Source organism: Sorex fumeus, unplaced genomic scaffold, assembly GCF_029834395.1.
Source record: "Sorex fumeus unplaced genomic scaffold, SorFum_2.1 ptg000007l, whole genome shotgun sequence".
NCBI lineage: Eukaryota > Metazoa > Chordata > Mammalia > Eulipotyphla > Soricidae > Sorex > Sorex fumeus.
Genome location: NW_026606064.1, coordinates 9,320,988 through 9,347,750, shown reverse-complemented (window position 1 = coordinate 9,347,750; position 26,763 = coordinate 9,320,988). Strand labels below are relative to the sequence as shown.

General features: G+C 60.9%; 3 protein-coding genes across 7 annotated transcripts in view; 1 reads left to right on the top strand and 2 right to left on the bottom strand.

Moving 5' to 3' along the window:
• The first annotated feature begins 494 nt into the window (after positions 1-494).
• Positions 495-2,930, top strand: MDK (midkine). 2 transcript variants are annotated; one of them, XM_056137111.1, is made up of 5 exons: positions 495-677; positions 1,358-1,434; positions 1,537-1,704; positions 1,804-1,965; positions 2,590-2,930. In XM_056137111.1, the coding sequence occupies exons 2-5, from the start codon at positions 1,359-1,361 to the stop codon at positions 2,613-2,615; spliced, it is 432 nt and encodes a 143-aa protein (XP_055993086.1). In that variant the 5' UTR covers positions 495-677; position 1,358; the 3' UTR covers positions 2,616-2,930. The 2 variants fall into 2 exon arrangements, with proteins under 2 accessions (XP_055993086.1, XP_055993078.1); XM_056137103.1 differs by lacking the exon at positions 495-677 and adding an exon at positions 954-1,066 and having other exon boundaries at positions 2,590-2,916.
• An 839-nt stretch (positions 2,931-3,769) lies between these two features.
• CHRM4 (cholinergic receptor muscarinic 4) lies at positions 3,770-11,062 on the bottom strand. Its single transcript, XM_056107419.1, is given in 5 exon segments — positions 3,770-4,523; positions 4,525-4,623; positions 4,625-4,855; positions 4,857-5,493; positions 10,803-11,062. Coding segments are annotated over 4 exon segments (1,434 nt in total). The 5' UTR covers positions 5,463-5,493; positions 10,803-11,062; the 3' UTR covers positions 3,770-4,025.
• A 3,768-nt stretch (positions 11,063-14,830) lies between these two features.
• Positions 14,831-26,763, bottom strand: part of AMBRA1 (autophagy and beclin 1 regulator 1) — a 207,670-nt gene continuing 195,737 nt past the window's right edge. For all 4 annotated transcript variants that reach the window (XM_056107387.1, XM_056107395.1, XM_056107402.1 and 1 more), the window contains 3 exons: positions 21,983-22,075; positions 20,308-20,501; positions 14,831-16,238 (listed from right to left, as the gene is read on the bottom strand). In XM_056107387.1, the coding sequence (XP_055963362.1) occupies positions 15,739-16,238; positions 20,308-20,501; positions 21,983-22,075 (787 nt within the window). In that variant the 3' untranslated portion in view covers positions 14,831-15,738. The remainder of the gene's footprint in view (positions 16,239-20,307; positions 20,502-21,982; positions 22,076-26,763) is intronic.

Genomic DNA, 26,763 nt, shown 5'->3' with positions numbered 1-26,763 from the left:
TTCTGGTTCTTTGTGGGGGAGATTTAACAACAGGGGTGGGGGAGGGGGGTAAACTGGTCTGTCCGCGGGGAGGGGGCATGAGAGCCCAAGGGCCCAAACTCTCTGCTGAGGTCCTGGCCCCAGCGGGGCGGAGCCGGGGGCCTGCCCAGGGCCTGACCTCTGCCCGGCCGCGGGGGGAGGAGCTGGCTTCCCGCTTCCCGCTGGGACAACAATGAAAACGAAAGAGGAGGCGGGGGCCGGCCGGCATGCGCCCCGCGCCGGGGCAGCCCTCTCTCCAGGCCCCCGGGCTCTGGTTTAGGACATCCGACGAGTGAACCCCGGCCCTAGGTCGGGGTGAGGTGTGCGCCTGCAACTTCGACGGCTCTGACGACCCGAATCCGGACCCGCGGATTCTCCGTCCCCACCACCCCCGTCCCGCGCCTTCTCCGGGGTCCCAGTCCCGGGCTCCCCGGCCCGGCCCGAGGGTCTCCCGCACTCCCGGGCGCAGCGATCCGAGCCGGAGGCCGGCACTTCGGGCCGTCTACACCGAGGGGCACCGAGGGCCGAGTAGGGCGCACGGGGTGGGTCTCGACGGGATTAGGCGCCCCCGGAGCCAGAGCCGCGCCTGCATCCGTCCTCCTGGTCCCCCACGAAGGCACCGCGTGCGGGAAGGGGCGCGGGCACCCAACGAGGACTAGGTAGCCGCGGGTGGGGGGTTGGCGGGGAACCGGGGCTTCTCCAGGGGCCGAGCTTCGGGGGCTAGGGCTTGGGCGGAGGTTTGAAGTCCGGGGAGCGAGGTTCAAAAGACAGGGCGCCGGGAAGACCGGGCGTCCGAGGGCGGAGGGCACCGGCGGGGCGGCGGCGGGAAGCCCCGCGCGAGCGGAGGCGGGGACGCCGGGGTCGGGGGGCGGCGCGGGTTGGAGGGGAGGGGGCGGGTCCCTCCTCGATGGGGGTGGGGGCAGGCGGGAAGGGGGCGGGGGCCCATGTGACCGGCTCAGACCGGTTCTGGAGACAAAAGGGGCCGCGGCGGCCGAAGCGGGACGGGCCCGGCGCGGGAGGGAGCGAAGTAGCTCGGGCAGCGAGCAGAGTGAGCGCGCGGGGCCCCGGAGGCGCGCGGCGGCCGCAGCCCCTCGCCCGTCGGGCGACCGCTGACCCGGGGAACCGCGGGGGATGGGGTCCGAGCCGCGTCCTGCGTTCCGGGCACCCCCGGGGAGTCTCCTGGGAACTGTGCACCCCGGTCCGTGGCGCGGGATCGGCCGGAGCATCGCAGCGACCTGGGGGCTAGGGGGACCCGGGAAGTGGGGGCGGGAGGCGCGTGCGCGCGGTCCCCCGCGGGGAGGCGGCGATCGGGGGGGCGCTGACCCCACTTTCCCTCCAGGATGCAGCTCCGAGGCGTCCTCCTAGTCGCCCTCCTCACCCTGCTGGCGTTCACCTCCACGGCCGCCAAGAAGAAAGGTGAAATGGGGGGCGGCGGAGGGCAGGTGAGCCCCCCCCCACCTCCCCGCCGGGCCCCAACAACGGGCTCCTGGAAGTTTCCAACGCGCTTTCCCGTTACAGACAAAGTGAAGAAGGGCGGCCCCGGGGGCGAGTGTGCCGAGTGGACCTGGGGGCCCTGCACCCCCAGCAGCAAGGATTGCGGCGTGGGCTTCCGCGAGGGGACCTGCGGGGCGCAGACCCAGCGCCTGCGCTGCCGGGTGCCCTGCAACTGGAAGAAGGAGTTTGGAGGTGAGTAGGGGCGCCGCCGCCCGGGGATGGGGTGGGGGGGGGGCTAGGCTAGGCTGCGGGGGGGCCCCCAGCCCCTCACCCCGCGCGCTCTCGCACCAGCCGACTGCAAATACAAGTTTGAGAACTGGGGCGCGTGCGACGGGGGCAGCGGCACCAAGGCCCGCCAAGGCACGCTGAAGAAGGCGCGGTACAATGCGCAGTGCCAGGAGACCATCCGCGTGACCAAACCCTGCACCCCCAAGACCAAAGCCAAGGCCAAAGGTCAGCAAAGTGGGAGGGGTGGAAGGGGGTGGAAGCGACAACCTCGCCACGCACACCTCTGTGTGTGTGTGTGTGTGTGTGTGTGCGCGTTGGGGGGGTGGAATCCTGGAGTTGGGGTCGTGGAGTTATGGGTACCTGCCCGGCGGGCGCCAAGAAGTAATCGGTCGGGGAGGTGGGATCCTGGGACACCTCGCCCCCGCCCCCTCCCCCAGGGTCTCTCTTGAGAAGGGGCCGGTGCCCCGGGAAGGGAGGGCTTTGTCATCGCCAGCCCGAGGCGCTTCTTTCTCCCGCCACTTCCCCAAGTCTGGCCTCCCGGCTTCTTTGCCCAGAGGCGAGTCCACCCCCTTCTGGGCTGCGGAGGCTCCTTGTTCAGGGCCGCTGGGACGGCCGGGTCGCCCCCACTGGAACCGGGAGGTTTGTGATCCCCAGGGGGCGCCTCGGAAGTGCGGGGAGCCGGTGGGCATCATGGCTGCCCGGGCCCACCGCTTGCCGGGCAGCACCGACAGCCACTAGGGGGCAGGGCAGGGTTTGGTCTCCCCGCAGTGCGGGGAGGGGGCTTGGGGGGGAGGGGGGAGGGGGGAAGGGGGGAGGGAGACCTGCTAAAACCAAGTCTCTTTTTAACAGCCAAGAAAGGAAAGGGCAAGGAGTAGTGGCCAGGCCCAGATGCCCGCCCCATGGAACCGACCAGTGCCTTCCGTCTGCTGTTAGCTTTATCAATCGAGCCCCGCTGCTTCCCTGCCCCTACCCCCAAGTGCCCGGAGTGGGGAGAGCCAAGGGATTAGGGGAGGGGGGAGACGAGGACTTGGGCCTCCCCCCCCATGGGATTCGGTTCCCTAGACCCCCTTTGTTCTCCCCCCCCCCCCAATGATGCCATTACTAGGAAACAAATAAACCAAACCATGTTTTTCCCAATAAAAGCTCTTGTTTTAATATATAAAAGCCCCTTCCCAGGGAATTTGCTGTGGTGGTTTGTTGGGGACAGGAGGATGTGGGGGGTGACGGCGGGACTTTCAGGTCTGGGACCTCAACGCTGAGCTCCCTGGAACTCTCTGATCAAGATTTCTCTTAGGGTCCCATCCCCTACCCCCGACTGGCCCCCCAAAGTGCTCGCCCTCAGTCAAGTCTCCTACGCCTTTCCCTTCTGTCTCCAGAGGCCATGGGCCGGGAGTGGGAAGGAACCGGAAAAGAACCCGGAAGATTCGGGCGTGGACACCTGCGCCCGGCCTCACCTGGCCAAAGGTCTTGAATCCAGCCCACTGCCAATCAAATCCCGGGTTCTGTCCACAGGCTGAGGAGACAAGGGGTTTGCATTGCCTCCCCGTGAGTCAGGCCGTGCTCTCTCCCGGGCGTCCCCGCCTCAGCCGGCTCTGCCAGGACCCAGGCACACAGGAACAATAAATATCCACTTCAGGGACCAGGACCAGCACACAGGAACAATAAATAACCATTTTAGGGACTTGCCCTCTGGTGGGGGGAGGAGAGGGGGGCCCCGCACAGGTCACTCCCTGGGCAGTGCTGGGGTTGGGGGTAGCCTCGGGACCCAGTCTGCTGGTGGCCTGCACCCCCACCCCCAAATCAGAGCCTGAGTAGCTGCAGTGAAGGGGTGTCTTGTCCTGGAGGTGGATTTGGGAGGAGGGTTAGCCTACATGCGGGGTGCGGGGGGGACAGAAAGCACCGGTGATAGCAGAATGGGGAACCCTAACCCTTGCACTCCCTTCCTGAGCCCCCTTCCCAGCACTGGTCCCCTGGCGCCTCCAGGTGCAGATCTTGGGGCGTCTACGCCCTCCCGGATGTTCTCCAGTCATGCTGGTGGGGCAGGTGGCCGCACAGGCCAGGGACCCTCCCCCCAGTGCCCTCCTCCCTAAGGCAGGCCTGCAGGGATGGCCCAGTGTCCCGACCCTTCTTGGACCCCCGACCCACTGCAGCCTGAGCCTTGAGAGAAGGGCTCCCGGGGACCTCGCTTCTCTCCAGCGAACATGAGCGCGGGCGCTGCCCTCACGGGTCTCTCCCATGTGGTCCCCAGCGCTCGGCCACCAGCCGCTCCTCGGGCAGCCTGGCGCCTACCTGGCGGTGCCGATGTTGCGGTACTGGCACAGCAGCAGGTGCCGGAAGGTCTTTTTGAAGGTGGCGTTGCAGAGCGCGTAGCAGGCGGGGTTGATGGTGCTGTTGACGTAGCACAGCCAGTAGCCGATGGACCACATTGTTTCGGGGATGCAGCTCTGGCAGAAGGTGTTCACCAGGACCATAACATTGTAGGGCGTCCAGGTGAGAATGAAGGCCAGCAGGATGGCGAAGATGGTCCGTGTCACCTTGCGCTCCCGGGCCGCCATCTGCCGCTTCTTGCGGACCTGGTTGCGGGCAATGCTGGCAAACTTGCGGGCCACGTTGGCAGCCGGGCGCATGCCGGCGGGTGTGGCCGGCACGATCTCGATGGCCGTCACGCACTCGTTGCCCGTCTGCTTCGTCACGATCTGGATTTTGGACCATTTGGAGGCGGGGTGGAGGGCCCGGGGCTGGAGGGAGGGTGCGGGCGTGGCGGGGGTGGTGGCCTCTGTGGTGGGACAGCTCCGTGAGGGGTCGCTCCTTGGTGTTCTGGGTGGCACTGCCTGAGCTGGACTCATTGGAAGTGTCCTTGTCCGGCACGGGGCGTGGCGGGGGGTGGCAGCGCTGGGGGAGGGGCCTCCTCCAGCTTCCCATTGCGCATCTCCTCTCGGGCCGCGACCCCGGGCGGGGGCTTCTTGATGCTCTGCTTCATCAGGGGGCTCTTGAGGAAGGCCAGCGTCTTGGCCTTCTTCTCCTTGGGGCCTTCGGGCCGGTGCTTGTGGACCCGGCTGCGGCTGGCCAGCGAGATGTGGATGTAGAGTACCGTCATGATGATGACGGGCAGGTAAGAAGGCGGCGATGGCCGTGCCGAAGGTCACCGCCGGGTTGGACAGGAACTGGATGAAGCACTGGCTGTCTGGCACGGTCCGCTTACCCACCACAAACTGCCAGAACAAGATGGCGGGTGCCCAGAGCACGAAGGACAGGACCCAGGCGGCCGCGATCATGAGGCCAGCCATCTTGGTGGTGCGCCGGGCCGGGTAGGTGAGGGGTTTGGTGACGCAGAAGTACCGGTCGAAGCTGATGATGAGAAGGTTCATGACCGAGGCGTTGCTCACCACGTAGTCCAGGGCCAGCCACAGGTCACAGACCACGGCACCCAGGGGCCAGTAGCCCTTGATGATGTACACGGTGTAGAGGTTCATGGAGAAGGCGCCGATGATGAGGTCGGCGCAGGCCAGGCTGAACAGGAAGTAGTTGTTGACGGTCTGCAGCTGCCTGTTGACCTTGATGGACAGCATCACCAGTATGTTGCCCACCACGGTCACCAGGCTCAGCGAGCCCGTCACCGTGGCGATGAAGACCATCTCTACCGTCTCGTAGCGGTTCTGGGCTGTCACCAGGCGCACAGACTGGTTCCCTGCACTGCCGTTGTCTGGGGTGAAGTTTGCCATCTTGCTGAGCAAGGGGGTGGGTGGCTGGTGCCTGGAGGAGGAAGGAGAAGACAGAGGTAACTTGGGGAGAAGGCATGGAGGGAAAATTCAATGGGATAGATTGCGTTTGCCTGGCCGGAGCAGGTACATCGGGTAAGGCATTTGCCTTGCACACAGCCAACCCGGGCTCAATCCCCGATACCCCATATGATTCCCTGAGCCAGCCAGCAGTGATTACTGAGCACAGAGCCAGGAGTAACCCTTGAACGCCACCAGGTGTGGCCAAAATAAATAAACTGGAGTTGCTCCTGAGAACTCAGCCCTGCACCCCCACTCAGAACTTATCCCCTCCCTTTCCGAGTGTTGCTGTTCACTTGCTTTGTGCCCACTGGGGCAAACACCATTCTGGGTTCTGGGTGCTGGGGTTGCAGAAGCCAGGGAATATATAGTGAGACAGACACACAGGAGTAACAAGAGAGTGTGTTGAAGCAAACACCCCGGGTGATGGCTGAGTGTCTGAGTCACACGCCAGCCAGACAGGGAGGCCTCCGTGCTGGAAATTGGAGGACACAGTCCTGGGATGAACCGGATGGTGCCCTGGTCCAGGGCTGGGGCTAGAGGCATGTGAGGCCTCACAGGATATCAGTGTGGAGGCCAGGAATGAGGGCGAAGGTGTGTGGTCCCAGAGTCATCGCTCATCACTGACTCCTTTGTTCATTCATTCTCCATGTTGGTCTTTTCTTAGTTTCCTTGGGGGCACACATGGCAGTGCTCAGGGGGCCACAGGTACTGGGAATGGAACCAAGGACTCTTGCATGCAAAGCCTGTGCTCCTGTTCATTGAGCTATCTTGCTGCTGCACTCCCCTTTCTCCTCCTTCTCCTCCTCCTCCTCCTCCTCCTCCTCCTCCTCCTCCTCCTCTTCCTCCTCCTCCTCCTCTTCTTCTTCTTCTTCTTCTTCTTCTTCTTCTTTTGCATTTTTGAGCATGCTTGGGGGTGCATGAGGGTCTCTCCTATGATGCTCAGGGAACCATAGGGTGCCAGGGATTAAAACTGGGGCCCCTGGTTGGAGAGATAGTACAGCAGGTAGGTGTTTACCTTGCATGTTACCAACCTTTCATGTATTCAATCCCCAGCACCACATATTGTCCCTTGAAACTTGAAGGAGCAATCCTAGAGCACGGAGACAGGAGTAAGCTCTGAGTACCACCGGATGTGGGCCAAAAAGAAAAAAACAAACTGGGGTTCCTGTTTTGAGCATTTCCCTGGCTCCTACCTGGGCCAGACCAAAGACAAAAACTAGACAGCAACACACAGGTACTGTCCATCCACTCTTCATGTGTCAGCCTCACAACAAGTCTAGGGCACAGAGCTATCACCACTTACAGAGGAGGAAACTGAGGCACAGAGATGTTCCATAACCTGACCCTGGTCCCACAGCTCCTTGACAGTTTGTCCACGAACCCAAAGGTCCACCCAAAACAGTGACATACCCTTGGGAGAAGGCTCCTCGTGACACCCCCCCCCCCCCCAATCGGCCTCAACAGGGTCAGAGGAAATGAAATTGAATTATCCCTGCTCTCCAGGAAAAAGGATGAAAGTCATGTGGAGAAGTGGAGAAGCTTAAGGGGTACACATCACTGCAGTGTCCCCTCATTCCTGGCCTGGGTTGCCCACTCCTGCTCTGTGGGCAACCAGGGCCTGAGAGGCGTGAGAATCCAGCCCCTCTGCTGAGGATGGCCACACATGGCGGCCAAAGGGAGAGAATATCCTTAGAGGAGGGGCCGCCACCCGGGAGAACCCTAAGGGGGCTGCAGACCCATCAGGACGTGCCCACCTGGGATCTCCCAAGTGCAGACCCGCCCCCAGCCCCACACTCCTCCCACCCTGCTCCTCTTCCTCTCCTCCCCCTGTTCCTCTCCCGGCAGCGTGAGGAGCCCACGCCCAGCGCGCACTGTGCCAGGGCAGCCGCGGCCCAGCCTCCTTCACACCCGCCAACACGCGCCCGTTACACACGCACACGGCCCCACTGGGCGCGCTGTCGTCTACGCAATCGCCTGCGTCTGTTTGTGAGAGCAAGAGAGGGTGAGGCCGCAGCACAGGAAGGAGCCTCGCGGGGACCCCAGGGGTCTCACTGCTCGCCAGAGACTAACTAGTTCACCTGCCTCCCCCTGAAGCAGAGAGAGGGGGCTCCTTTTCAGGAACAGCCTCCTGGGCAGCGGGCGGGGTCCTGCCACTCAGCTCCATCTCCAGGCACAAGAAAGAGGCTAGAGCCAAAGCTAGGGAGATCCCTTTCTTCACCAAGTCTGGCTGCAGCCCCCCTCACCACCCCCATCCACTGTCACCCACACAGAGGGCAGCCTCCTGGCTCCGCTACCAGCCAGCTTTGCCAGTTCCAAGGCCCTGGCTTCAAGGTGGTCCAACTCCAAGGTCACCAATGAGTCAAGGGCAAAAGCCCAAATAGGGCCCAGACAGGGTCTTCACAGCCCCTTCCAGCTCGGAACTCCTTCCATAGGGAACGTTGGGGAGGCCACCTTGGGACTGGGAGTGGCAGACCCAGCGTCAAGGGCTGCCCTTCGTGGGGGCACAGGCAGGGCAGAGGGCCAGAGCCGTCAGGAGCCCCAGGGAAACTCTCCCCGAAGCCAGGAAGATCAGCACCCTGGGGTTGGAGGGGCTGAACATGCAAGCAGAGAACAGTGCTTGTTTATTGAGTGGTAGCTATGAGTCAGGATTCCCTCGGAGCTTTTTATATAGATTATCGGGTTGAATGCCGACAAGCACCCGAAAAGGCAGGTACTATTAGTATCCTCGGAGCTCAGATGTAAGCAGTCTCTTACAGATGAGGCTGATGTTAATTAACTTGCCCCGAGTCATCTTCTTTGTAAGCAGGGGCGGGACGGGACAGAATTAGCACCCCGGAGCCTCCTTCTAAACCCCCATCCTCCGAGATTTCCAAGCTCAGCTCCTGCAGCACACAGCCAGGGCTGGACCTGGGAGGTGGGTGTCAGGGTCCTTCCATTTCTTGGCGCTGTCCCTTCTCAGCTTTCCTAGAAGAGAGGGCCCTCCCCCTTGTCACCCCTGCAGAATCTTCTTCCCACCTTGGGGCAGCTGGTTGGTCCCATTTTGGATGGCCTTGGGAGCCAATAGCAGGCAAGTCGGAAAAGAGTGGCTCAGGATTCCTTTCTCTCCCAATAAACTTTATGGACCCCTGGGGAGTCTCCCGCATTTAGAAGGAGGTATCTCTGACAGGTTTCAGGGGTTCCAGGCCCGCCAGGGAGCTGGGGAGCCGAGCAGCCGGGCAGCCGCCGCCCAGGGCTGGACACACCACTAGGTGGCAATGTCGGTCCCCGGGTGCCAATTCCGGACCGCACCAGGCGGCGGCTCTGCATCACCGCCCCCAACTCCAATGCTAACCGCCGAAAGCCCAGAGGAGGCCCCAGGCCGGGCCTCCCGGGAGAGAGGAGGGGATGCGCTCCAGGTCCCGCTGGGGAGCTACCCTGAGCTCGGCGCGCGCGGGGTTCAGGGGTGGAAAAGTTTAGGGCGCCGGGATTCACCCGGCCCCGAACGAGGAACCTGTGGGCGGGAAGGCGAGTGCGAGTTCTGTTTGTGTGTGATTATTGGGGAGCTCGAGTAGAAGCGAGTAGCTGTCAGCATGCGCGTGTGCGCTCGGCCACGCCTGGATACCAGTGCGCCCGGAGCGCGTGAGCATGCCCGCGCCGCGGGGACACGTGCCCAGGCCCGCGTGTGCGTGCCGGGGGTGCGGCGGCCCCGGGCGGTGCACACAGATTCCGGAGGTTCCAGTACCTGGAAGCTGGTGCACGCGACCCAAACGCAGGGCCCGCCACGTTCCACATGTCCCGGGCAGGAGACGAGCGCGGAAAAAGGTCGGGCGGGTCGCGGGCGTCTGGGCCAAGCCGACTGCGGGAGAAGGGTCGCGGGCGGGCGGACCAGGACAGGCCACCGTCGGGGACGCCTCATCTCCCTCCATTCCACCCCTCCCCCAGCCCCAGCCCAGTCCACACCGCCAGGCGCGGTCTTGGCCGAGTGCCCCGTGGTACCCGGGGACCACGCTGAGTGACCTAGTCCCGGCCTCGAGCTGACTTATGTCGAGGGGCCGCTGCTGAGCCCGGTGCGGCCGTGCGGGACATTCCTGCTCGGCTTCTTGTCCCGACTGCGCGGGACCGCGAGCGCGCTCCCAACGCGCTGGCGGGAGAGTGCGAGCAGCACCCCCAGAACGCGGACGCCAGCTGGGGTTTGGGTCCCTGGAGTCTAATATTCTCCCCTCTTCTCCTTCCTCTTAACCATGCACCCGCGGGAGAGGCGCCCACGGCTCCAGGGGACGCCCCCTGTTCTCAAGCTCCGGCCTAAAATGGGCCTCGAGAGCGCTTGGGAGTTAATCTTGGGACCACCTGCAGGCTACTCCCGATCTCCGGCAAGGTCCATGCGCTTTGGGGTGACCCGCCCTCCCCCACCCCCCAGCACGCATCTCCTCTGGGCGTAGGCACCGCGCTTTCCCGGATTCTCGAGCCCCCCTCCCCCCGCAACCCCCTTTCCCAGAGGATTCGGGGGCTGAGCTCCGGACACCCCGGGGCGGGGGATTGGGGTGCGGGTGCCCGTCTTAGGCGTTGACTCTCGGACTCAGGGAAGGCGTGGGGTGGGGAGACCCCGAGTCTGTTCCAGGGCCGGGAGAGGAGCCCGGGAGTTCAGGGCAGAGAAAACAGCGCTGGGAATGTGGACCCCGCACCGCGCCCGACTCTAACGCACCCGGCTCGGTCTTGGCCCAGAATTTCCGCCGCAGCTTGGAGCCCGGGCAGCCGCGGGGGGCCGTCCTGGAGTGTGTTGGCGGGGGGAGGGAAGACGGGCAGGCACAGGGGTGCTTTCCGTCGGGGTTCAAGGTCGCTGATGGAGGACTCCGGGGACCGGAGTGGGCCGGCTACGCCGAGGGGCTTGGGGAGGGAGGAGGGAGGCGGCGGGAAAAGGGCGCTTTGGGGCTCCAGCGCTCGGCGCCCTGCAGAGCTGCGAGCCTGAGGGTTGAAGTGCGGGTCCCGGTCCCGCCCCGACGGCGGCTGCCCCTGGCTCGGTGGGGGCTGTGGGCGGGCACACCCCCCGACCTCCTGAATGTCCGCTCCTTGCCGGCGGCGGAACCTGGAGCAGCTTGCGAAGGGGCGCCGGGCCTGCCTTCCAGCGGGGATCCTCACCGCCCGGCCCTGGGTGCAGCAGCCCCGCTGCGCTCGCCCCTGAAGGAGCCCGGGGCCGAGTCCGGGTTGGACCCGCCTCCGGGGAGCCCCGGAGGGTTCGGGGTACCCCGCGTCCTTCTCGCCCAGTTGCGGCCCCCGCCCCCGCGCCGCCGCGGAGTCACTTACCAGACACCTCCGCCCCGCTCCCCTCGCGCCGGACAGACGGCGGGGCCCGGCGGGCCGGCGGGCGGGGCGGCGGCGGGCTGCGGGCCGGGGGCGGGGACGGGGTGCCGAGGGGCGGCCCCTGCTCCGCCCGCAGCTCCCTGCGCTGTGGCTCCGACTCGCGCTCACGCTCGCACTTTTCCCCCGAGCCGCGTGATGTCACGGGGAGGCAGCCAATCCTGGAGGGGACGCGCCGCCCGCCCGGGGCCGGCCACCCAACGGCGCGCGCGAGGGGCACCACCCGGGGCGTCGGGGACCCCAGCGCCCAGCACCCTTCATGGGAACCGGTCGGCAGCGCGCGCTCGGGAGCGGTGGGGGGCACCACCCACAGCCTCCGGTGCTGCTTTGCGGGGGGCGCTGCCCTCCTGGGAGGCTGGGGGTGGGGTGGGGTGTCCGCGTTGTCATGGGGACGCGGCGCCCCCTCGCGGGCTGGGGAGGGAGCTGGCAGGCCCGTCTGCCTGAGCTCCCCGCCTCCGCTCCGACCGAGCACCCTGGACCCGGGTGGTGGGTCTCGCGCCCGCCCGGACCTCCCTACCTGGCCCAGCCTGGAGTTTGGGGCGCTAGTGCTTGAGGCCAGGAGGAGGAGTTGGTTTTTGAGACCAGTAGGAGGTTAGGGATGCGTGGGCTGGGTCTGCCTCTGCAGTTCCGTGGGGGCCAAGGAATAGGCAGCCTCGGGGCCGCGCGCTGCCCCGGCAGCCCGAGCAGGGGTCGCCGTCGGGGCCTAGGAAGGAGCTAGAGCGAGGAGACGGGCGGCGGGACCGAGGCGCCCACCCTTGGGGCACAGCTTCCACCCGCGCTTCCCGTCGGGGGCCCGGCTCCCGCGCTCCAGGTCTGGGGTGGGGTCCACCCTTCAGACCTGGTCTGGGGGACAGCTACCTCGAGGGAACGCCGAGAGCCCAAGGTCACCTGGTCCCCGAGGCAGAGCTGCTGATGTCTAGGTGTCGGGGAACCGCAGTGGCCCGAGCCTCGCGGCCCGGGCGTCCGCTGGACCGGGCCCGGGGTTTCAGCACCTCGGAGAGCTCCGGCTCGCCTCTGCCCTCGCCGGGTGCACGATCTGACCCGTTCCGCGCGCTTCCGCCTCCCAGAGTCAGTCCTTCCCGGACTCTCCAGCCCTTCCCCGGTCGGTCGGAAGCGTCTCCCAGCCCCAAGCTCGGGTCCGAGCCAGTCACGCCAAACTCATCTAGCACAAACACCAATTAACCTTAGGACGGTCCTTCTCTTGGATAAACAACTCAACCCGTTTCTCGCTGGCCTCTCTGCCCCACAGAGGTGCGTGGAGGGGGGGTTATGACAGGTAGGGGCTCGGGAACAGCCTCAGAGCTGCGGACAAGAGCTAGCGCTGTGAGATCTTAGCATGGGGTGATGGCTAGGATGAAGATGGGGTTCACAGCGAAGAGTTGGAGTTGGCTATTGGAGCAGGAGTGAGACGCCTTCAACCTCTCCTGACCTGTTCTTTTATGAATTGGGAACTGAGGTAGAGGGAGGGGTCCTAGCCCCTCTCCCCCTTCACAGGGCAGGGAATACCGCTGGCTTATATGACAAGTGGATGACATTCCTGCACTCATACCACCTTGCCACGTTTTTCTAGAGTCCAAGAGAGTGACAGGGAAGCCGAATACAAAAGGTCAGATAGGCAAGATCACAGAACTATGTACATTGCCTCATGCTCTTCAGGCAAAGCTGCTCTGGCTTCTCCCAGGCCCACTACTCAGGGCCCCCCCAGTCTCCGAACCCATCCAGAGTGGAGAGCCAGAGAGTTGTGTTGGGAACCTCCAAACATGGTTGTCACCTTAGGTCTGCCTCTGATTTTTTTTGTTTTGTTTTTTGCTTGTTGGGTCACACCCGGCAATGCACAGGGATTCTGCACTTGGGAATTACCCCTGGCGGTGCTCAGGGGACCATATGGGATGCTGGGAACCGAACCTGGGTTGGCCGCGTGCAAGGCAAACGCCCTACCTGCTGTACTATTGCTCCACCCCTCTGCCTCTGATTGTGATGGGTCCACAGGAGTTTTGTGTTGTTTTGACTTTGAAGTCATACCCAGTGGTGCTCAGGGCTCACTCCTGATGGGGCTGGGGGACTGTATGTGGTGCCCGGGATCAAACTGGACTGGACTGACCCCACTATACTCTCCCCAGCCCTTGTTCTTTTCTTTTTCTTTAGGCTACACTCAGTGGTGCTTGAGGGTTACTCCCTGACTGCCCAGGAGTCCCTCTCAGTGTTGCTTGGAGAATCATGTACTGGCTTCCAGGACACAAAGCCTGGGTACACAGAAGTGTGAACCTCTTCACTTCCAATGGGACATGGGGTTCCACTCTACCTGCCGGCTGCACTCTTCTGCCAGGCACCGGCTTGCAGAAACTCAACCTGGGGGCTCTCAGGCATCTGCTCCAGACTTGTTCCTGGCTCTACAATCAGATCACTCCTGGCAGTGCTAGGGGGAACCATATGGGGTGCCTGGGGGATTGAATCTGGGTTGGCTGCATGCAAGGCAAGTGCCTTAACCCCTGTATTATCTCTCCAATCCCCCAGCCATCTACTTTTTTAAAACAACAGAGCTGGTGTGGGGGTTGGAAGGAACAAACAGGGGCCGCCAACAGGCAGGGGCTGAAATCACCCTGGCCAGAGACGACAGCACTGAGGCCAGGCAGGATCTGGACTCAGGCCCCCTTTCTACTTTTGACCCATGTCAAGAGGTTCTCAGGGGTCACTTCAGACAGTGCTGGAGTATAGAAACTGGGCCTCCTGCCTACTCCACCCGGTTAAGCCACCCTTAGGCTCCAAGAGCCCTTTTCCCCAGCCATAGCCTTGCTCTGCCAGTTGCCAGGTCTGGGCTAGCACCTTGGAGGGTTTTTTTTTAATTTATTTTTTTGCTTTTTGGGTCACACCCGACGATGCTCAGGGGTTATTCCTGGCTCATGCACTCAGGAATTGCTCCTGGCGGTGCTCAGGGGACCATATGGGGTGCTGGGAATCGAACCTGTGTTGGCCATGTTGGCTGCGTGCAAGGCAAACGCCCTACCCGCTGTGCTATCGCTCCAGCCCCTGGAGGGTTTGTTTTGAGTGTCTTTAGGAACATGATTACTGTGTCGGAGATAACTCTTCAGGTGTTCTCTGAGCCACCAAGGGTAGAAGGAAATCCTCAGAGGGGGTGAGTGACCCAGAGACATTACACATAGAATGCTTGGCACACAGCTCACCAGCAACAGACATAGTCCCCGCTTAGAACAAGGAGCCATTCCTGCCCTGGGTGGGAGCAGAGGATCCCCCCACCCCCCACCCAGTGCCCAGCTCCATCCCACCTCCCGGAGCCTGCCCATAGCTCTAGAACTCCGTGGGCCTGGGGAGGGCAGGCTGAACATGTTGCAGGGGGAGAGTGAGGGGAGGAAAGGCCAGTTCTTAGCCAGGTCACATGGTGAGGCTGCTCAGTCCAGAGGCCACTGATGCCATCTAGAGAATCCAAGTGTTGCTAATGCACCTGGCACCATCTAGTCTCTGTCCACAGCTCTCATTCGAGAGGCCCAGGACAACAGGAAGTGCCAGGCACACATGATACTCAAGCACATGGTGCTGGCGAAAGCCCAGAGGCTATTTCCCCGCTCTATTTTTCCCTCCACTTCCCAACTGGTTGGAAAGTGCGATCCAGGCCCCAAGATGGTGGCCTTTGACCCACTGTGGGGGTGACACATAGAGAACAGAGTCCATGGCACCTTGGGGTGATTTCTCTAGTCAAGACTTGGCTGTCTCCGGGCACAGCCTGCCCAGACCCCCCTCGAGGCAAGGACTGGGCTTTGTGGCTAGTTCTCCCTTCAGTCCATAATCCTGACTGGACTGGAAAACCATCAGGATGAGTGGGACATTACCTTCGTGGCTTCTGCCTTGGACTCTGGGCTCCTGGACTGGTCACAGCCCTGGGAATGGGGCCTTGGTCCTGTGACCCCGTCCATCCCAGTCACCACCCGCCCCCCAGACAAACGAGAGAGGAGGCTGGCGAGGGGCACGTCATCATTTTAATGATATAGATCTTTGGTGTTTCCCTCATTAGCAGTCAGACTACCCCCTCTCCTCCCACCACAAGGTTTCTATGATGAGTTACAAACAGAAATCACATTTTCATACTAAAAACAAAAGAATCAGAGCCTTGATTTTGCCACTAGAAACTACACGTACAGTTCAAGGTTCCACATGCAACACCGTAATCACAGACCAAGACCTCACACTCGGGCCTGGAGGCCTGGAGCTGGCCTCGGCGGCGGCTCGGTAATACTGACACCACCGGTGCTGCCCTGAGGGAGAGGGGCTGCATGGGCAAGCCCCGGGGGCCGGCCAGCCTACACCCCACTCCGGCGTGAGGACCTGCCCACAGCACACTGCCCCTCACCCCACGGTTGTGCCCCACTTGTAAGTGCTGGAGGCCCCTTTCCTCGGGACGCGGGAGCTGGGGGTCCCATCCGCTGTGGTCTCTGGGGAGTGCGCCAGGAGGCAGGGCTGCTGTTCAGGTGGGCTTGGAGAGGAAGGCTGGGCAGCGCTGTCTCTCTGGCCCACATCTGAAAGACTTCACCCTTCTGGGTCCCTCTGGACCTCTCTCCACCCCGGGCTGACCCTGGGGCCCAGCTTCTGGGACAAAGGGTGAGGGTTTGTGGTGGGGACACCCCCTGGCTCCTCCACTGGCGCTGAGCACGGCAGCACAGCTCTCTCTGCTGGGTGACCAGAGCCTAGAAGGTTCCAGTGCCCCAAGGTCCGTCTGGCCCCTCCACTGACTCACAGCTTCCAGTCCACCCCCCACCCTCTTTCCTGAGCCCAATGCAGCCCGCGGCTCCTCCGGTCCAGTCCCCAGTCTGTCATGAGGTCCAGCTTCTGCTCAGCGGTTCGAGGGAGGCGCCGGAGCCCGCGATGGTCTCTACCTGTTCCGCGGCTCCCTACTGGGGCCTGCCGCATCCCCCCTGCTGCTGCCGCCCCCGTCGGGCTGGCAGGCATTACTGGTCAGGTCGCAGTGCAAGGCTGGTCCCTCGGTGCTGGGAAGGGGGCCGGGGGCGGGGGCCGGGGTGGAGGAGGGTAGGGGCGGCTGCAAGGGCTCCCTCCCGGGGGCCGCAGGCTGGTCCCAGGAGGCTGTCCGGGGGCTTAGGCCTTGCTCGGCCAGCGGCCCCGGTTCAGGAAGCAGTCCCCGCGAGGTGGAGGGCTGGGGTGAGGCGGCGCGGGTGGTGGTGCTTGGCTCCGTGCCCGTCTGGGAGCTGCGGTGGATGCGGTGGCTGACGATGATGTTGTTGCCGAAGCCACCCATGGAGGCCGTGGTGGTGCTCTGCTCCCGCTGCACCACGGCCGTCATGCCCCCTTCAGCCATCAGTCGCTGGATCCTGCTCAGGGCGTCCTCCCCACTCGCACCGGGCTCTGCACCATCACCTGCGAGGGACAAAGTAGAGGGGGTCTGGGCTGTGGCCAAGAGGTAAGGGGGTTGTGGTGGTGGTGGTGGTGGTGGTGGTGGTGGTGTGTGTGTGTGTGTGTGTGTGTGTGTGTGTGCGCGTGTGTGTGTGCAGATGCATGCACCACAGACTTGATGTCAGATTCCCTGGACAATCAGAATTCCCCCTTGTGTTTCAGGAAGGAGCAAGCAGAGGCCTGGAGGGGAACATGAGGGGCCTCAGCTCCTTAGCCAACTGAGAGGTATGCTGGGCTGGGGTGCTGGATGAACCTTCTTGTCAACAGTGAAGTGATACCGAGTGTGCAGTGGGGACGGCGGGGGTGCACCAGCCTTCGGTCTATCCACACTGTGCTGGGCAGGGCGGTGGAGCTGGGGTCCCGGCAAAGAGGAAGCCGCCAGGCTGTGCCCGGGGAGCAGTCAGCTGGGGTGCACACATCTCGAAGCTGTGCTTCCTTTCTGTCACTTCCTCCAAGCCCATGAGGAAGGCTGGGGCTTGCTGCTGTTCCCTAAAAGGCGTCTGTCTCCTCTTCCCTCTGTACTCCATGGCGTCCCCAAGTGACACCATTCATTCTGTTCTCCCGGGTGGGGGTCCTGGGCCTGCCCTGGAGCAGCAGGCGAGGCAAAAGCTCTCACCCCAGTGTGGCCAGTCCCCGACCAGGAGCAGGACCATCCAGTGTGCACTAGGCTGGCAGTAACAATGAGAGATGCCTGGCATGTCCTGGACAGAGGGCGGGCACATGGCGTGGGGAGCTGTAGTGGAAAGGTTGGGGCAGCTGAGTCATGGCCCAGCTGCTGGGCAACCACACTGGAAGCTCATCTGATTCCTTACCTTAGGCCACATGCTGGCCACCTGCTGGCCAATTTGGGATTCTGCTTCTTGGGGTATGTGTGTGTGCGCGAGCATTTGCTTCTCTAAGGCCCATTTGCCACCCATTTCTGGGCTCGCTTTTTTATTTATCTTTTTGCTTTTTGGGTCAGACCCACCAATGTTCAGGGGTTACTCCTGGCTCTGCACTCAGGAATTACTCCTGGTGGTGCTTGGGTGACCATATGGGATGCCAGGGATTGAACCAGGGTTGGCCGTGTGCAAGGCAAATGCCCTGACCGCTGTACTATTGCTCCTGCCCCCTGGGCTTGCCTTTCTCTGTTCACTTTGAGCTGGCCTTCCTGGCCAGTCCATACTACCACTTGTCAGAGTCTGGGTTTCCTGTGGCCCCCCTTCTCCATTTGTGTTTGGCAGTCTTTTTCTCTGGACGTGGTGAGAAAGTTCTCCCTGGCATGGAGCAGTGGGCGCTTGGCCTGGGCTTCTGCTTCTGCACCCCTAGTTCTCTGGGTTTACCTCCGCCCCCCCAATGTGCCCTTGTGGCTGGCCCGAGAGCTCAACACCAGTTCCCAGGGCAGAGACCTTGAGGATTCCCGGAGTCCTGATCTCAGGGCAAATATCAGTGGGCAGTGTGGCCAGGGATGAGGCCAGGTCAGTCAGGGGGTCAGGGGCAGCTCAGTGTCTACCCTCTGGGCCAAAGGGCACTGGAGAGTCCCACCGTATTCACAGCCATCCCCTGCTTCCAAAGCACTCCAATGTCCCTGGCTAGCTCTTCCATGGAGTTCACTTCCGAGATGGACCTGGGGAGCTGCACAGCTGGGACCCTGAAAGACAGCTAGTGGCAGGACTATGGCCATTGTTTTTCTTTCTTTCTTTTTTGCTTTTCGGGTCACACCTGGCGATGCTCAGGGGTTACTCCGGGCTCTGCAGTCAGGAATCACTCCTGGCGGTGCTCAGGGGATCATCTGGGATGCTGGAATCCAACCCGCGTCGGCCTCGTGCAAGGCAAATACCCTACCTGCTGTGCTATCACTCCAGCCCCGACTGGCCATTTTCCTCTCCTACCTGGCCTCCAGGTGGCTGCTCCTTGCTCTTGCTGAGTTCCAACCCAGGGGATTCTGGGCATGGCAGAACCAGATGCTGTTGGGTTGGAGTGATAGCACAGCGGGTAGGGCATTTGCCTTGCATGTGGCTGACCCGGGTTCGATTCCCAGCGTCCCATATGGTCCCCTGAGCACCGCCAGGGGTAATTCCTGAGTGCAGAGTCAGGAGTAACCCCTGTGCATCGCCAATTGTGACCCAAAAAAGCAAAAACAAACAAACGAACAAAAAAACTTGTAAGAACCAGACACTGTCATGACACCTTGGCCTGAGGTCTGGAGGCCCAAGGGTCTGGTCCATGCCCCATCCCCTGCCTGTCCCAGCTTATGGCACCACTACCTGAAGGTCCCTGGGGCTTCCATGTGTCCGCCTGACGCTCAGCGCTGCCTGTTCCTCATCCCAGTGCCCGCAGTCTTCAAGCCCACATAAACCCTGTATTTCTCTGGGGCCTTCTGCGGCCTCCGCATGCAGGCAGCTCCTCCTGAGTCCTCCCAGTGCTCCCTACTCTGTGCTGGCCTGTTGGCCAGTGGCGTCTCCCTTCTGGGCTCTGCAATCATCTGATTAGGTCCGGACTTGACTGGGACTGAGCTGGGCTCATTTTGGGGTGCCTTGTTTCATGGAATACAGGTCCAGATTTGGCCCCTGGGTTACCCCAAGCTGGAGGGGTGTCTGGAAAACAGCCACATTCCTTTCTAGGCTGGCATTTTGAGGGAACAGAGTGGCATTCCTGAAGTGGATTCCTCCCTCTGCCCTGTTCCCTCTTAGTCGGGAGGGAAACTTTAAAACCAGGAAGCAAAAAAGCCTGCAAACTCCCGTGGCAGAGGGGAGGGCATCAAGTGGATCTTTTTGGTTTGTTTTTGTTTGGGGATCACATTCAGTGATGCTCGGGGGTTACTCCTGGTGGGCTCAGGGGACCATATGGGATATTGGGGCTCAAACCCAGGCCAGTTGTGTGCAAGGGAAGAGACATACCCTCAATACTACCGCTCTGGGCCCATTAAGATTTTATTTTTTTTAATTTTATTTTTAAAAAATTATATTATTTTAATTTTTATTAGTGAAACCCCCATTAAGATTTAAGTAAAGATTTCTAGATAAGAAAATGTGGAGCAGCCCGGAAGGCTGGGGAAGGGCAGGCCGTGGCAAGGGTATGAGCACGTGTAAAGCAGCTTTCCCGCCTACCAACACTGGGTCCCGCGTGTGAGGTGGAGGTGGGGTAAACAGGGAGTCCCACTCTGGGTCACAAAGGGCCAAATGACTTGGCCAGGGATTCCTCGACATGTCCCTGCAGAGATGGGTACGCCCGGGGTGGGGTGAGGGGGGTGGTGGTGGCTGGGGGTACACTGCCAGCTGGGATAGGGGGTGGGGGGAGTGTGAGTCTGGGAGTCGCCAGCCTTGTTCCCAGCAGTAACGCGAGCAGAGTTTCTCCTGCCATGCCGGATGGCTCAACTCAGATGGAGAATTGTGTGTGCGTGCGCGCGTGTGCATGGGAAGGCAGTGGCAGCGCTGCTGACTGCTGGAGCAGCGAGGGGCTCGGTCCCGGCCTGCGGAGTGACTGAGTGACAACAGCTTGTTTAGCTGCGGCCAGCCTCCGGGCTCCACGGTGGCTCTGGCTCCACCGCTGGGAAGTGCTAATTGGTTCTTAGCAGTGTGAGGCCAGCTGGGAGGGCCCAGGGTGGAGACTGGCCGGGTGGCACCTGACAAAGGTGAGAGAGGGGCTGAGGGGGTGCCAAACTTGGGCCAAATGGCCACGACCCACGGGCACTGGAGCAGGAGAGGTATACCCCATCCAGCAGGCTCAGATCGGGGTGGCCTGAGGCCAGAACCCTGGGGTGCGTCTCCCGCCGGCAGGAAGGTGATTTCTGCCTGCCTCCCGAGTCCAGCAGGCCGGCGGGGGATGTGGCGGGCCTGAGCAGAGCTGCCAGGGCAGCTGGGCTGGAAGCAGTGAGCAGAGACAGAAGCGGGCATCACCCAGACGCCTGATGGTGGGGTATTTAACTGACTCACAGTGGCACCCTGTGGGCACTGTGAGTGCCTTGGCCACTTGCACGGTGGTGGTGGTGATGGTGGTGGGGTGGCACATCCTGGTTGGGTCCTTTGTCCCTTGAGCACCACCTGGCTCTTACCTTCCCCAGGCCCCGAGGCTGCTGCCCCAGGCTCCTGGATCTCCCTTTCTGTCTGTGTCTCGGCATTCTGCAGCTGCAGCGCCAGAGTCTGGGTGCCCTGAGACGTCACGGAGGTGGTGGGGTTCCGGGGCTGCAGCCCGATGGCGTTCATCAGACCCATGTCTCTGTCGGTCCTCCAGGAGGCTCTGCTGGTTCTGGGGAGAGGAAGGCCAGCAGGGGCTCAGGGTCCAGTGGAGTCCGGGGTCACCCAAACAAGCTGGCCTGTGAGGGCCGTCACCTCCCCTTCTCCAGGTTCACTCCGGAGGCCCATCCCTCCCGCAGGACAAAACTGCCCAGTGGTGGTGGTGTGGGGGGGGACGGGACTGGTCATGTCCCATGCTTTTCTCTGTCGGTCTTTCCAGGGAGAGAGGTTCATTCTCTTTTTTGACCTCCTATGCGGTGCTCTGGGTGTCGGCGGGCCACACCCAGGAATTCTTGGCCACCCTGGCTGATGGGTCAATGTGGGGGCCTGAGGATGTAGGAATGCTCAGGGCCCGTACTTCCAGGGACAATCTGTCACCCTAGGAAGGGCTGCAGGGGCCATACTAGTGATACTGGGGGTGGGGGACTATGTGGTGCAGAGGACCAGTGTCAGCTGCACGCAAGGCATACACTCTTAACTCCTGGACTCGCTCTCTGGAACCCAAATGGTTACTACATTTTAGTTTGTTTTTGGGCCATGACCGGTGATGCTCTGGTGCTCAAGGCTTGTTCTCAGCTCTGCGCTCAGGAATCACTCCTGGTGGGGTTCAGGGGCCATAGGGTATGTGGGGATTGTACCTGGGTTGGCTGTGTGCAAGGTGTCTTACCCAACGTACCATCTCTCTGGGCCCCCAAATGGCCATTCTTATAAATACTGATTTGGTGATGGCAGGTGGTGATAGTGCCAGGCCACACCCGGCAGTGCTGGTTGCTCAGTGCTGACTTCTGGTGGTGCTTGGGGGACTGAACCTGTTCAGTGTATGCAAGGCTAGTGCCTGACTGCTATGCTATCTCTCTCCGGCCCCAACAACCTTTTTCTTTAGCAATTCCATCTGATTTGCTGTGTGTGTGTGTGTGTGTGTGTGTGTGTGTGTGTGTTTTGGAGGGGGGGTGCTTTGGCCGCTGAGCATCTCATGGAGGTGGCAGGATTCTGGGGCTGCAGCCCAATGGCCATCAGGCCCTGTCATCTTCACTCTCACTTCCAGACTTTTTGGGTACAACCCTCCAGCTGCCACTGCAGAGGGTAGACCATCTTCCCTGCACTCTGTGTCTTCAAACTTCCTGTCAGGACAAGGTTGTGATTTTGTCACGAGACCCTGGAGAGGAACATGTGTCTGCGGCTGCAGCTCTGGACGGCCTGGTCTCTGAGTTCTCCCTGGGAGATGGATCGGACTTTCCCTAAACCCACTTCCTCTGGACAGTAACCATCTCTATGCCCCGTGCCCCCATGGTGGGGCCCCAGCCAGAGATGGAAGTTTGGGTTGTTTCCATGGAACAACGCTTCCCGGAAAGTCACATGCAAATGTCACAGTGGGTCAGAGAGCAGCAATCCTGGTTGGGGCATGTCCTGTTGGAGCCCCGGGGCTCTGTGGGGCCGCTGTTTGCAGGCTCGTCAGAAGTAGAAGCCAGGGATTGGCTGTGGCCACGTACTCACCCGGGCCTTTCGCTGCCCCTGCTGCTGGAGTGGACAGTGAAGACGGTCTCGTTCAACTGGTCCCAGTAGTACTCAACACCAGAGTTCAAGGCCCTGGGAAGGGCAGAGGAGAAAAGGCAGCCCGGGTTAGAGAGGAAGTGGTCCAGCTCTGGGACTCTGGGACTCAGCACAGTTCCCTCCTCTTCTATCCCGGGCGGGGCTGAGCCCAGACGAGCTTCCTCCTCTGTCGGGGCACTCAGTGCTGGAGCCACTCAGACCCATCTCTTTGGGGGTGTCTGAGTCAGACCTGCTCCTGTTTGGGGTGGAGAGTGTGCTCACGAACAGACAGTGTCACGGGCAGTGGGTCCACGTCCACGTGGGCAATGGACTGAGAGTAGTCGAAGAACGGGGCAGCTCCACCTGCAGTCAGGCCTGCTCTTCAGACAGGCTCTCACTGCCAGCGGGGAGGAGAAAGGAAAATGAGCAAGCCGTAACTCTCTCCCTTGGCCTGGAGTCCGGAAGGCCTGGGAGGAAATTGTTGCGCCGAGCCACAGTGGCCCGCAGCTTCCTAGGCTTGCCCATGGGCCTCACTGGCAGGTCAGGCTGGACTGGCTATGGGGAGGGCACACAAAGGTTTCCCAGGGTGGGAAGGGGGGACAAGGCTGGCCCGCCCACGGATGGCACAGAAGCATGTCACCAATTCTTCTTGGGGATGCCAAGACCCCCCCCGCCCCGCCCCAACAGCATCTCATCTGATTCCCCCAATGTCACATGGGCTACCAGAAGGAAAAACTTTTTTAGCTTTATGGGTCACACCCAACAATGCTCAGGGGTTACTCCTGGCGCTGCACTCAGGAATTATTCCTGGTGGTGCTTGGGGGACCATATGGGATGCCGGGGATCGAACCTAGTAGGCCACGTGCAAGGCAAATGCCCTACCCATTATGCTATCGCTCCAGCCCTGGTAAACCTTTCTAAGGTACCTCTATCTATGCTGATGTACCCCTTCCCTCAGGGTGGTCCCCCAACCCTGGACAGCTCAGCTTTGCTTGTAGCTTTGACTGCCTCCTTGAAAAGAGGTTAACCAGTGATGGTCAGGAAGCCTGGGGTTGTGTGTGGTTTCGAATTAAGTGTATTTGGGGGAAAAGCACAGTGAAGGAGGTGTCACAGGACCACGACCCGAGAAGAGGTGGAGAGAGACATTTCCCTTCTCTTCAGCACATGATGACACAGTGAGAAAGATGACAGTCAGTAAACCACGAAGAGTGGCCTCCCAGAGGCTGGCCGCAAGGCACTGACCTGCGTTTCAGGTTGGAGACCACGGGAAGGAGATGATGGATTAATGGGGGGGGAGGCGAGATGATGGTGGGGTTCATCACCAGATGCTGCTTTCCCCAAGGTGGGAGAGGACAAGGTCCTTCCAGGGCTTTGCCTTTTTAATTTATTTGGGGGTGGGGGGAATACCCAGCAATGCTCAAGCCTTACACCTGGCTCTGTGCTCGGGAGTCACTTCATGATGCTTGGGGGGACTGTATATGTTGCTGGGGATTGAATCCAGGTCAGCTGCAAGCAAGGCAAGCCCCTTACTACTGTCCTCTCTTTCCAGTCCCCTTCTTCTGTAACTCTTTCTAGCCATGGTTAGCTAGTGACAAGACACTGAACCACACCTAAATTATGTACCGTGACCAGGTACTTTGCATCCCCCTCAAGAGAGAGGCCACCTGATGGCTACCTGAGCAGGGACCATCAGTGTGGTGCTCATAGCCAAAGGGTTCCCTCAGCCACTTTTCCCTGGGCCCGTGGTGCCATCTGCCTAGAGCAGTGATCTCTGGCCAAGGCTGTGCCCCACATCCTTTCTGCCCTTCACCAACACGATCAAGCCCAGCCTTATTTTGGCCTAACTTCTGTAGTCAGGGCAAAGCTCACAAATGTGACAGCATTTAGGACACCAAGAAGCAGATCTGCAGACACCCTCGGCAGCTCCCGGGATGCTTAGTGTTCGGTACCCAGCAGCACTGATTTCCGTGGGTAAGCTAAAGCATGGTGCCAACCATCTCCTTCTTCCTTGGGACTCGGTGAGGGAGAATGAGTCACTGCTTGCTCCAGGTTCTTCCTGGAAGCCAGGCAAACACAAAGGAACAAAAAGGGGGAAGGCCAGTCGGCACTGAGTCTTCTCAAACAGACTGAGTGCCCTCACTCATTGACCCAGCGTGGTTCCTGGTCACGCTGGCTTCCTGGGTGGTGACCATACACTCAAGACCCTGGCTCCGAAGCTGCCAGCTTCTCAGGACTTCCTTCTGAGAATGTGCTTCCTCTCTCAGCGACATGGCTGGCACTGCCTCCCAAGGAAGGACTACTTCCTAGGAGACCCACTTAGGTCCCACTCCCTCTGTGATGCTGGGAAGAGCTGGCACCTGGCTCTTGGGGGGGGGAGGGGAAGACTCTGATGATGGCCTGATCGAGGCCATCTCTGACTCCCCTTTTGATTCTGAGGCACGTCCTCCCCCTCCTTGGTCAAAGATGCCTGATTAAAATTACTGCTTACAGAGGTAGCTCCCCCGTAAGTGACAGAGCTGGGGTCTTGGCAAGAGGCCTGCACTTAGCCCAAGGGCTGGATGCCCGAGCCGCAGCCTATGCTTCTGACAGGGGTCCTTCAATTCCGTCCTCCGAGCTCAGAGCAGCAGTAGTCTTCACAGCGCCCCTACCCCTCCAGCTGAAGGGCTTATCTATGCAGCCAGGAGTGAGCACGCACCCTCACAATTCAATCTGGCACTTCACATCTGCCATGGTTATCCACGGGCCGCTGGTGGAGCCGGTGGAGCACAACGGCTGGCAGAAGCGGACGCTGGGGGAGCAGAGTGAGGAGAAAGGGGCATCCAGCTGCTTGGAATGGTGGGGTGACTGAGCTAGGAGCCCCCACGGTGGATTTTCCCCCAGGGGCCACAGGGGCGTCTCGAGCCTGCTGCCCCCGGCAGAAGGCTTTTTCTTCGGCCCCTTCCACCATCAAGCACCAAGTTTCTGATGTTTCTGCGCCATCAGAAGACAAGCCCAAGGAGCAGGCTGACTCGGGCTTTGTGCTCAAGAGAAGGCTGAGGCGAGGACAAAGAAAGGGAAATCAAGAACAAGGCTGAGAGCACAGAACGGGGTGCAGCTGCCTCTGCCAGGGACAAAGGCAGACACCCACCTGTGTGGCAGGCAGGGCGGGCTGGAATCTCGGCCCAGCTGGCAGGCTGGCTCCTGTGCCCTGGGGAACGGGCGTGCCAGGCAGCTTCATCACATGGGGACAGACAAGCGTGCCTTAGGCAGCTGCTAAGGAGACAACGGTCCCGCACTGCCGGCTCCCTCGTTCTTTCTCCTCCTCCTAGGTCAGAGACCCCTCACAGCCCATAGCTGTCAATGTCCTCACTTCTCTTTTCTCCTTTTCCGCTGCTGTAAGCGCGCGACCCGAGGAAATGCCGCTCAGCCCGATCCAGAGCACAGGGTCTAGCTTCGGAGCACTGTAGGTCTCAACCCCACATGTGGTTGTCAGCTTTTAAAAAAGCTGTTTCTGGTGGCCAGAGCTGTAGTAGAGTAGGTAAGGGCACTTGCATTGTATACAGCTGACCTGGGTTTGATCCCCGACATCCCGTATGGTCCCCGCAGCACAGCCAGAAGTGATCCCTGAGCACTGAGCCAGGAGAAGGCCCAGAGAACAGCTGTTAAGGCATGTGCCCAGCATGCAGCTGTGGTTGTGATCCTGTAGTTCAAATTGTGGCACCACATATATTCCCGAGACAAAAACAAAACAACGAAAGAGGGGGAAAAAAAAAGGTGACAGTAAGTAGGCCAGATAAGTCTGAGAGCCTCTGACTCAGAGATCTTTCCTTTCTTCTTTTTTGGGGCCATATCTAGCAGTGCTCAGGTCTTACTCCTGCCTCTATTGCTCAGGGCAAATTCCTCCTCTCGAGAGACCAAATGTGGTGCTGGGGATTGAACTCTTGGCTGTAAGGCAAACACTCTACCCACTGTCCTGTCTACTCTGGCCTCTGAGAACTACTTTCTTTATAAAAAAGGTTAGTCTTGGGGCTGGAGCAATAGCACAGCGGGTAGGGCGTTTGCCTTGCACGCGGCCGACCCAGGTTCGATTCGCAGCATCCCATATGGTCCCCTGGGCACCGCCAGGAGTGATTCCTGAGCGCAAAGCCAGGAATGACCCCTGAGCATCGCTGGGTGTGACCCAAAAAGCGCAAAAAAAAAAAAAAAAAAGGTTAGTCTTGGGGCTGGGGCAATGGCACAGCGGGTAGGGCGTTTGCCTTGCACGCGGCCGACCCAGGTTCGATTCGCAGCATCCCATAGGGTCCCCTGAGCACCGCCAGGAGTAATTCCTGAGTGCAGAGCCAGGAGTAACCCCTGTGCATCGCCAGGTATGACCCAAAAAGCCAAAAAATAAATAAATAAAAAAGGTTAGTCTGCTTTTTCGTCTCACTAGTCAACATGCTGCCCAGACTGAGGAAGACCGGAAAAGTCAGAGGACACATGAGCCATGGTCGCATCGGCAAGCACCAATGCACCGAGGAGGTCTGGGGAATGCTGGCATCAACACTGGTCATACAGGATAAACTTTGACAAATGTCATCCAGGTTACTTTTGGAACATGGGGATGAAATCAGAGCCTCTGCCTAACTGTCACTCTGGACAAAGTGGACCTCGGTCAGTGAGCAGAGATGGAGTGATGCTGCCAGAAGGAAGACTGGAGCAGCTCTTGTCACTGGTATGATGCGATCCGGCTGCTACAGAGCTCTGGGGAAGGGAAAGCTCCTGAA

Bases quoted from the DNA above. Each gene is read 5' to 3' on its own strand.
- MDK (XM_056137111.1), top strand. From the start codon at position 1,359: ATGCAGCTCCGAGGCGTCCTCCTAGTCGCCCTCCTCACCCTGCTGGCG. The intron at 1,705-1,803 runs GTGAGTAGGGGC...CTCTCGCACCAG, and splicing joins CTGGAAGAAGGAGTTTGGAG to CCGACTGCAAATACAAGTTT. The intron at 1,966-2,589 runs GTCAGCAAAGTG...TCTTTTTAACAG, and splicing joins GACCAAAGCCAAGGCCAAAG to CCAAGAAAGGAAAGGGCAAG.